At 43.1% G+C, this 10,736-nt stretch overlaps 1 protein-coding gene across 1 annotated transcript; it reads right to left on the reverse strand.

The window, feature by feature from the left end:
* Positions 1 to 6,185: 6,185 nt before the first annotated feature.
* Positions 6,186 to 10,100, reverse strand: LOC119735211 (uncharacterized protein K02A2.6-like). Its single transcript, XM_038208917.1, has one exon. It carries the CDS (start codon positions 10,098 to 10,100, stop codon positions 6,186 to 6,188), a length of 3,915 nt encoding a protein of 1,304 aa, XP_038064845.1.
* Between the last annotated feature and the right edge of the window lie 636 nt (positions 10,101 to 10,736).

Consider the following 10,736-nt stretch of genomic DNA (forward strand, 5'->3'; position numbering starts at 1 on the left):
AATGAGCAGTGCAAGGATAGTTGAACCATGCCCACCCGTGAGACCGATGACTGGCAACACAATCGTGGCTGCCGCCTAAATGTGGGTAGCTTGGAATCCACTTAGTGTACCCAGGGCTCTGCAAAGATTCACTCCAGGCGTACACTCCCTCGCGTTCAATATCGTTCAGTCCAATCCACCAACGGTTAACATGTACTTGCTGGGTATCTTCAACATACTTAACCAAGAACTGCTGCTCCGCTTCACTGTTGATCGTGACAAGGTGCGCATGCCCGAATCGACGGGGTGGCAATTGCTGACAGTAGTTCTCGGCATCCGCCCAAGTAAGATGTTCAAGAACCAACCGGTAGCAATGGTCCCCAAATGACATCCACTGGAACGGGCACGGACTGCAGCTGGCGTGGGTACCAACGATCGACAGAAAGGTAGATAGTGCAAGAAAAGAGAGTCGTCGTAGAGTTGGTGACATCTTCACAAAAGGTTTATCGGTCCATAATGCTGAATTAGAAACCAGTTTATGTAGTCAAAATATACACAGCATATAAGCGAGCAAATCCAAACAGGGACCGGAATATTAATCCAAGATAAAATGTGGGAACCTCAGTGAAACTGTCGGGACGTCAGAGCGTATAATACTCAAAGCATTTCATTCACGAACCTGCCAAATAAAACGGGCCCGAGGAAGCGAATGTACTTTGGTTCTGCGATAACACACGGTTTCCAATCTGCCACACCTTAGCATGACGTATCAACTAGAAGTGCTTTCACCTGAATGTTCATGCGCGCGCATTACAGCCTTGCCAACTGACCAATCCTCACACTCCTCCACGCTTGGCACTGTCAATCAACGTCCAAACTGACCTTGCCCAAATCCTAACAATTGTTAAGCGTAACAATTTACATCAGAAAAGCCCATGGTTACTGTTGGTATGTTTCACGAGTAAGCATGGATATTGGGCCTGTTAATAAGGAACAACCGACGTCATGGAAGTTAATTAATCTTACTGTAAATGGAAACCGATCGAGAGGGTCATTAACTGTCCTCGTTATCAAACCAGCAGAGCTTAGTATAAGGGCCCAATCTCAATAATTGAGAACGGTGAAAAGAAATATTGCTGGAAGCGCGCTTAAAGATGATTAACCAATTAGTGATATCACCGCTCTACAATAAAGTGCACAATGTGTGTGGGTGTGAGCAAGCGTGATCTGTTACACGGTACCCTCTAGAGACATGCGCACAATAGGGAACAAAAGATTGAACACGTCTCGTCCGGGCAATTCCTATCGGTGAATTCATCTGCACAAGGTTATCACGAAATAGATATATTGATTTTACTCAAAAACTAGGAATTTTCAAGGTGTGTCGATTAATCGCCAATTTTTTTATGTAAGTGATATTTAGTCCTAATTTTGGCCCAGGAAATTAATTCTGGTTAAAATAGCATCATTTTGAAACTTCACTTTCAAACTCGAAAACTTTAGTACACGAGAACAAAGGAATGACTCCACAAGGATACAAATTCCAGTATGTCTGGAGTTGTGAACAATAGATGTCTACACAGCGTAGGGTCCCGAGACATTTGCAAAAACTTGTAGGCATTTGTGGGATAAACCCGGCACTCGCCTTTCCTATTTTATCGGTTCATCGGATCATCTGGCCATCATTATAATTAAACTGAGGTGTGCGCTGAAAATTCGGACCGATCTGACCGTAAACACGAATGATTCTTTCGCATCCGATTTCACTGGATCCGATGTCAACGGAGAGGTGTACGGGCAGCACTTCGATTTCACTGGACGCAATATTGATGTTGACCAATCAGATTCACGAAGAAAGTCACGTGTCTGCAGACAGTAAATAAACTGCCATAGAAACCCAAGTGATAGAAACACCCACTTCCGAAATTCAGGGACTCACAACTCTCCAAGGTGTTTGAGACACACATCAAATTATAGCTTATTTCATCATATTTCATTTTCTGTTCATTTTTTTTTTTGATGTTAACCAGTGGATTTTGGGAGAACAATCCATCTAAAGATCATCACCTTTAAAAGTAGTACTGTAGCCCATCGCCATTTTAGAATTAGATGCCTGCGCTCCATTGCAATTGTAAGGCCTAATTTCAAGGTTATCACGAAATAGATATATTGATTTTACTCAAAAACTAGGGATTTTCAAGGTGTGTCGATTAGTTGCAAAGTGAAGTTTTTATGTAAGGGATATTAAGTCCGAATTTTAGCCTTGGAAATTAATTCTGGTGAAAATAGGATCATTTTGAAACTTCACTTTCAAACTCGAAAACTTTAGTACACGAGAACTATTAAGGATAGGAATTCCAGTATGTCTAGAGTTGTGAACAATAGATGTCTACACAGCGTAGGGTTCCGAAACATGTGCAAAAACTTGTAGGCATTTTTGCGATAAACCCGGCACTCGCCTTTCCTATTTTACCGGTTCATCGGATCATCAGCCATCATAATAATTAAACTGAGGTGTCCGCTGAAATTTCGGACCGATCTGACCGTACAACGGCTGGGCGACCGGATGATATCAAACACGTTTGATTTTGTTTGCATCCGATTTCACTGGATGCGATGTCAACGGAGAGGTGTGCAGGCAGCACTTCGATTTCACTGGACGCGATATTGATGTTGACCAATCAGATTCACAAAGAAAGTCACGTGTCTGCAGACAGTAAATAAACTGCCATAGAAACCCAAGTGATACAAACACCCACTTCCGAAATTCAGGGAAAATACTCACAACTCTCCAAGGTGTTTGAGACACACATCAAACTATAGCTTATTTCATCATATTTCATTTTCTGTTCATTTTTTTGGTGTAAACCAGTGGCTTTTGTGAGCAAATTTCATCGAAAGATCATCACCTTTGAAAACAGTACTGTAGCCCATTGCCATTTTGAAATATAATGCCTGCGCTCCATTGCAAAAAAAGAGCAATTATTTGGCCTAATTTCATGAAATTGCTACCGGAATCAAGATCAATATTGGCACTGGCTAAATTTGAACTGTGGTTTCCCAAATAGTGTTACAGCTGTTAAATATGTTGATGAGCATAAACGCCTTTTTACGGAAATAATGGGAGTAAACGCGAATAATACTTTGTGTGCATTATCACATCTCTGAACAGCGACCTCTATAGTCAGACGGTGTCCCTCCCCCTCTCCTGATTGTCTTATTTCCCAGGCTGCTGGTCCCCCAACGTTGACAAGAAATCGCCGCTGCTCATTGCAATTTCAGCCCTGTTGATCTACACTTTTATTTGACACCGATTACTGCTTGTATAGCCTCGGTCTTTCAAATTTTTAGGTATGCATCACTTCCATGGGCTCCACTAATGGCACCACTGATGGACATGGAGAGATTGTGGGCGGACGCAGCATTTTATTTTTTTTTTGGGGGGGGGGAGAGGGCGGTGAAGGAAATATGTCTACCTTGTTTTGCTGCTTACGGATGAGTACAACAGTCTTATTCACTCCTCAGGTTTATTTTTGTTCGGGGGGGGGGGTGGTGAGAGAGTAGTAGCATGTCCCCAGTCTGGATTCGCCATTGGACTCAAGATTGTGGTAGTGTTGGGACTACCTTACTGAAGTCTGATTATGACGAGTGTGTTTCTAAGCTCTGGCAGGAGCTACTACTTGTCACTTCGTGGTTGGTCAGTCGGTCGGTCGGTCGGTCGGTCGGTTAGTCTGTCTCTGGAATATTGACCCCAAAACAAGCCCAGGTTTCCCATAAAATACCAAATTTTAGTTTCCCCCCAACCCCCCCCCCCCCCAAATAAATCAAATACTTCGTATTTATTAAATTGTATGTAACAATATATGTAGAGTTGTTTTTGAAACTGTTTGCTATTTTTTTTACACTGACTGATTATACAAGCTTCTGCGGAAACAACAGTACATTTTGCATACACCAACCTGCAATAACGGGTTAACTTTGAAACGATTGTTGCCATAAGTTTGCCTAGTTACTTCAACACTCGTATCATTTAATTACATGGAAAGATACTTTGATTTCGTTCAGATCGAGGTCGGGATCCATTAGTAATTCCGATTTTGGGAACTTCGCTCAGAGACGAACTTAAAGACTCCTTCCAAGGAATTTAAAGTTTACAAGAGTTAAAGTTTGTGGGAAAAAATGTATAACATTAGAATTATGAAGGTAAAATAAAAAACAGTCTTCAAAATTTAAACTACCAGTGTAATTTTTATTAAAAAGAACTTTTAAACTGATGAAGAGGTAACAATCACTATCACAAATTGGTTATTTTTGTTGTTGAATGTACCTTAACTTAACTGCTGGGCGATTAGGAATGCACTCAAAATTGACGCCTGGTAAAATAGACCGTATGCATGGCAGCCATGTTGGAGGGCTGAATTGTTATATTGGTATGCTCATACCTTGATAGAACACACGCACTGCCCTCCAATATGCCGTTGTGTGGGAGATCTATTTATCGGGCAGGACAGATGATAACAATTTTAAAAAGAAACATAATTATGTGTATTTAGTAACTTGACAATTATGGTATAGTCACTAATCATTCGTTCTCATGGTAAGTGAAGTGAATACCTCTGAAAACTAATCAAATGTCTTTTAACTTCAATATATTTCAATCCATGTCTTTGCCAAAAATTTAGATTTTGAAACTTTGCTGAATTGAAATTGTTATGATATACATGAATTGTCTCTCAGAAAGAAATTCACTGCATTTTAGTAAAATCTTAACAAACTGCGGTAACTATAATTAGAGGATTAAAAAAAAAGAAATGTCACTTGTGTGCTGACGCGATTTGTTAAAAATTCCACTATCTATCGTGCACATGTTAACCGTCACTTGAAATTACGAAATACACTGAAAATATCAAATATAATTAATGTCCCTTAAAATGGGTAAAATGTCTTAAAAGTACGCCGTCTCATTGAATACACAATACATTTCAACTTTCAATCTTGAAATTACGATAAACATTGAAAATGTCAAATATAATAAATGTCCCTTAAAATGGGTCAAATGTCTTTAAACTACGCCTTCTAATTGAATACACAGCACATTTCAACTTTTAATCTTGAAATTATGATCAACACCGAAAATGTCAAATATAATAAATGTCCCTTAAAATGGGTAAAATTTCTTTCAACTACGCCTACTCCTTGAATACACAATACATTTCAACTTTCAATCTTGAAATTATGATAAACACCGAAAATGTCAAATATAATAAATGTCCCTTAAAATGGGTAAACTTTCTTTAAACTACACCCTCACCTTTAATAGGCAATACATTTTCAAAGTTCAATCTATGACAGCTGCGTATTTCTTAAAAAAAAAAAATATTTCACTCAGTAATGCATTGAAAAGTAAACGGACGGCTAAAGTAATACACATGTGGGTTTATGGCTTCTTACTAGCGCCCTTTGAACAAAGACATTGGCGAAATGGGGAACCGCCAACGCAGGGCTGGATAGCTCAGTTGGTAGAGCACCGGAACAGCAATCCGGAGGTCGCAGGTTCAAACTGAAGAAAGTTATAGACTCCGATATGTTGGGAACTATTCCAGGTTTATTAGACGACAACACGAGTTCACATACGAACATGTAAGCGGCCATGTTAGGAGTGATGCATGCTGGGATACATGGATTAGACTTGCTACAATGCATCGATTAGATGGGAATCGCTACATCCTCTCTTCTAAGTTTAGTTTTAACATTTTGAATAAAACAGCTTTATGAAATAAACATTTGTTTGATCAGTGAATTTGTAAACTGGAGTCTGGTAATTTAAAGTCCGAGTATTTCACTGATTTGAAAACACTTAATGAATATTTAAAAAACACACTGGTTATGTAAATGTACCAAGATAAACAATTACTATCCTTTCCTCTGAAAAAACAAACAGAGGGTTAAACCAATAATATAGTAAAAAAACAACAAACAAAACTCAAATGCCTTGAGTACTGAGATAGACTGTCTCAGTACTCGATGTGTGTACAAGGGATTATTCTGCCCTCATCTTTGGAGTGTACAACACATAACACATGTTGAGTAGGCAAATGTAGTTACTAACAGTCCAGTAGTCGGGGACAGTCCAAAGTTATCAGCATGAAATTTGGAACAACACACAAATCCAGTGCGGGCGAAGCAATAACAGTCACACAAAACTGTTAAGTGTATTTAGGATTTGGCTTCGAGATGCGACCGGAACGAGTGAGAACTGGCTGTGGTGGAGGTGCGTGGGGGATGGCAGGCTGAGGCAGTGGATCCTGTGGCGGTAAGTAGAAGTCAGGTGAGTGTTGTTGCTGTGGAGGTGGTTCAGGGACTGGCAATAAGTGTCTCCGATTGCGGCGGTAGAGTGTGCCTTGGGCATTGACGATGTACGATCTGGGGTTTCTGGAATGCTTTTGGACAATTCCAAGCTGATCGTGCCCTTTGGGTGAGTGTAGACGGACAACTTGCCCTGGTGTCAGTGGTCGGAGGGGCTTGGCAGATTTGTCGTATGAAGACTTCTGTTGCTGTTGCCTCTTGCGTAACTGTGCTGTGACGCGTGTGTAAATGGCGGGTTTAAGGAGTGGCGTCGGGGTAGGGATGGTTGTGCGAAGACGCCGTGACATGAGACGTTGGGAAGGTGAGCCAAGCTGGGGGTTGGTTGGGACATTGCGAATGTTCAGCAGGTTTCGGTAGAGGTCTGAACCGTCGCGTTTTGTCTTCTCGAGGAGTTGTTTGGCGCGCTTGACAGAGCTTTCTGCAAGGCCATTGGACTGGGGAAAATGGGGACTGCTGGTTGTATGCTGGAAGCCCCATGACTGTGCGAATTGTTTGAAGGCGAAGCAATCAAATTGTCGTGCGTTGTCACTGATAACGATGCGGGGGATTCCATGGATGGAAAATTGTCTCTTGAGTACCTCAATGACTGTAGAGGCACAGGTGTTGTCGAGTGAAGCGAAGTCAAACCAGCCGGAGTATGAGTCACCAAGGGCTAGGTAATCCATACCGTTCCAATGGAAAAGGTCAACTCCAATGTGTTCCCATGGTAGGCTGGGTGGGGGGTAGCTTTTCAGTGGTTCTTTCTGTTGATGGGCTTTGGTAGCGTTGCAAACTGTGCATCCAGAGACGGACTGCTCGATATCAAGGCACATTGATGGCCAGTAAACTACATCTCTGGCTCTGCGTTTGGTAGCCTCGATGCCTGGGTGACCTTCATGCAGTATTTGGATGTATTCTGCGCGTAGTGACTTGGGAATGATGGCCTTATGTCCCTTTAAGATGATACCGCGGTCGAGAACCAGTTCATCTCTGAACGCGAAGTAGGGGTGGGCCTTTGGTGGGGCATTGTTGATATGCGAAGGCCATCCGCGACTGATGACATCAGTGAGCTGTTGCATGGCAGAGTCACAGGCAGTTGCTTTCTTGAGCTGTTCAAGTCGCATGTCAGAGATTGACAGGAGGGTCATGACTTGCAGGTCATCAGTTTCAGTACCGGTCGTTGTCAAGGGTGCACGTGACAAAGTGTCGGCAAGGAACAATTCTTTTCCTTTCTTGTACACGAGGGTGATGTTATACCTCTGTAACCGGAGAAGCATGCGTTGAAGCCGCGCAGGGGCACTCAGCAGAGGCTTTTTGACGATGGTGACCAATGGTTGGTGGTCAGTTTCGACTACGATGTCTTTACCGTATATGTAGTCGTGGAACTTGGTGCAGGCAAACACAACTGCAAGCAGTTCTTTTTCAATCTGTGCGTAGCGTTGTTCAGTGTCACTCATGGTACGTGAAGCATACGCGACAGGGGCACCCTCTTGTAGGCAGGCTGCGCCAAGGCCAAACTTGGAGGCATCGCAGGTCAACGTGACTGGCTTGCGGACATCAAAGTACGTGAGTGTCGGCGCATTAGCAATCTTGTCCTTGATTGCTAGAAATGCGGCATTGTGTTGCTCTAGCCAGCACCAATGGATGTCACTATGTGTGAGCTCGCGTAGTGGGGCTGTTAAGTCGCTCAAGTTGGGTACAAACTTGGCCAGGTATGTCACCATGCCAAGAAAGCGTTGTAGGGCAGTAACGTCGTTGGGTGGAGGCATGTCGGTGATAGCACTGACTTTGGCTGGGTCAGGCTTAAGACCACTGGCGGTGAAGACGTGACCGACATATGAGACTTGTTCAAGACCGAAGCGGCACTTTGTGGGGTTGAGGCGCATGTTGATTTTGCGTATCCGATCAAGGACAGTTTTGAGGTTTCGATCATGTTCCTCTTTAGTGCGTCCACCAACTAGTATGTCATCTACGATGATGGAGCATGGCAGATCGGCGAATATCTGCTCCATGGTTCTCTGGTACACATCGGAGGCAGAACAGAGGCCATAGGGCATGCGAAGATAGCGGTATCTGCCATGTGGCGTGCTGAATGTAGTCAGCAGTGATGATTCGTAATCCAAGGGGATCTGCCAGAACGAGCATTTAGCATCAAGCACTGAGAAAACTGTCGCACCATCCATCTTGGCAGCGACTTCCTCTACTGTTCGGGTAGGGTGGTGTGGGCGTTTCAGTGCTTCGTTAAGGTCGCGAGGGTCGATGCATAAGCGGATTTCTTCGCTGTTTTTCTTATGAGTCGCGACCATGGAGGAAACCCAGTCTGTCGGTTCGGAGACTGGAGTGATCACGCCTAGGGTAGTCATCCGCTGCAGTTCGGACTTGACCTTGTCTTGCATTGCAGCAGGGATGCGACGTGGGGGTCGGACAACCGGCGTAGCATTGGGGTCTATGGTCATGGTGTAGATGACTGGTAGTGACCCGAGCGAGCTGTCAAACAGGTCTTCGTAGTCTTTGAAGACTTGAGGCGATGTGGTGTCATTGGAGACATGGTAAACTAAGTTATTGACAGACAGCAGGCCTAGACGGAGGCAATCGGTTAAGCCGAGGATAGCTTTCACTTGTGTGTCAACAATGTGAAAGTCAATATTATGGTCAGTCTGCGATGAGTCAATGCGACATGGCAGTGTAGCTAGTCCAACTGTGTGGAGCTCGGTTCCTCCATAAGCGATGAGCTTGGTTGACTTTGAATTATCGATGGACTTAGGTGGTGCGATGACATTGTAAACATTCATGGGCAGGACGTTACAACGTGCACCAGTGTCAAGTTGGACAGGAACGTGTGTGTTATTCACCACAAGCGTAGCGTGGATGTCATGTTTCAAGTTCAAGTTGGTGTTGTCCACGGCTCGAACGTAAAATAATTCTTGCTCATCCACGGCAGGTTCGTCTTCCTCCGAGTATGAATCGGGGTTTACTGTGTAGACGTGGCGGCTGCTTCTGCAGTAATCAGCATAGTGATTCTTTTTGTTACATTTGTGGCAAGTCTTGCCGTAGGCTGGGCATTCGCGCCTCTTGTGAAAAGTTCCACAATTTCCACAAGGTTTTCTGGGCTTTTGATGCTGTGTAGAACTACTGCGTGCAGATGTCTGCCGTTGATTTGACCATGTTGGTCTGTTTGGGCGTTGAGCTTGTTTCTTTTTGAAAGCGTTGACAGTGGTATTTGATTCAGCCATTGTGCTGGTAGAGGCTGACAACATCTTTGCCTGATCACCTGCGAGCTGCATTGATTGTGCAAGTTCCACTGTGCGCTTGAGGTCAAGTTTGTCCTCTGGTTGGGCAAGCAGGGATTTCTGGATGCGTTCATTCTGCACGCCACACACAAGTCTGTCTCTCAGCATTTCATCAAGGTTTTGGCCAAACTTGCAGTCACTGGCCAGTGCACGTAGTGCTGCTAAATATTCGGCGATTGATTCACCAGATCGCCGACAGCGGCTGTTGAATTGAAAGCGAGCAATGATGCTAGACTTTGTGGGTTTGAAATGCTTCTCAAGTCTGTCCACTAGTTCTTGATATGTAGCTTCGTTTGGTTTCTTAGGGGCAAGAAGATCGCTAATCAGCTTATATGTTTGTGAACCAACGACAGAGTTGAGTATGGCCCTTTTGCGTGCTGCGTCGGAGATATTGTTCGCCGCGAAATATTCGCCGAGACGATCAGTGTACATTTCCCATGTCTCTTTCTTTTCACAAAACTCTCCAATATTGCCGAAAGTAGCCATGATGTATTAAGAAACGAATCCTGTACTTACTGACACCATGAAGAAAGTTATAGACTCCGATATGTTGGGAACTATTCCAGGTTTATTAGACGACAACACGAGTTCACATACGAACATGTAAGCGGCCATGTTAGGAGTGATGCATGCTGGGATACATGGATTAGACTTGCTACAATGCATCGATTAGATGGGAATCGCTACACAAACCAAGTTCCAGTCAATTTCTTTTTTGAACTTTAAAAATTTTGCAAAATAATTGGTGCAACGAATGATTTAGATCTTCACAATGCAACAGATAGAACAATGCACTTTTACAAACTGTACAATAGACAAATTTCATGTTGTTTAGCAATTCGGCCTCTGAAATTCCTTGTGAAGTAAAACATTCTTAACACCGTTATCAAAAAAACCGATTGCTGTAAATTTCTGGGTTTGCTTGTTGACTCTGGATAAAAATGGAATAATCACATTGACCATCTAAGTGAAATAGTTTCTAGAAATACTGGTGTAATTAATAAGATCAAATATTTTGTTCCAAAAATGTTCTAGATTCTTTATATAACTCATTAATTTTGTCATATCTTAATTATGGAATACTTGCCTGGGTCAGTTCGGTCACTAAATTGGACAAGCTGT

Source organism: Patiria miniata, unplaced genomic scaffold (genome assembly GCF_015706575.1).
Source record: "Patiria miniata isolate m_02_andy unplaced genomic scaffold, ASM1570657v1 HiC_scaffold_29, whole genome shotgun sequence".
Taxonomy (NCBI): Eukaryota; Metazoa; Echinodermata; class Asteroidea; order Valvatida; family Asterinidae; genus Patiria; species Patiria miniata.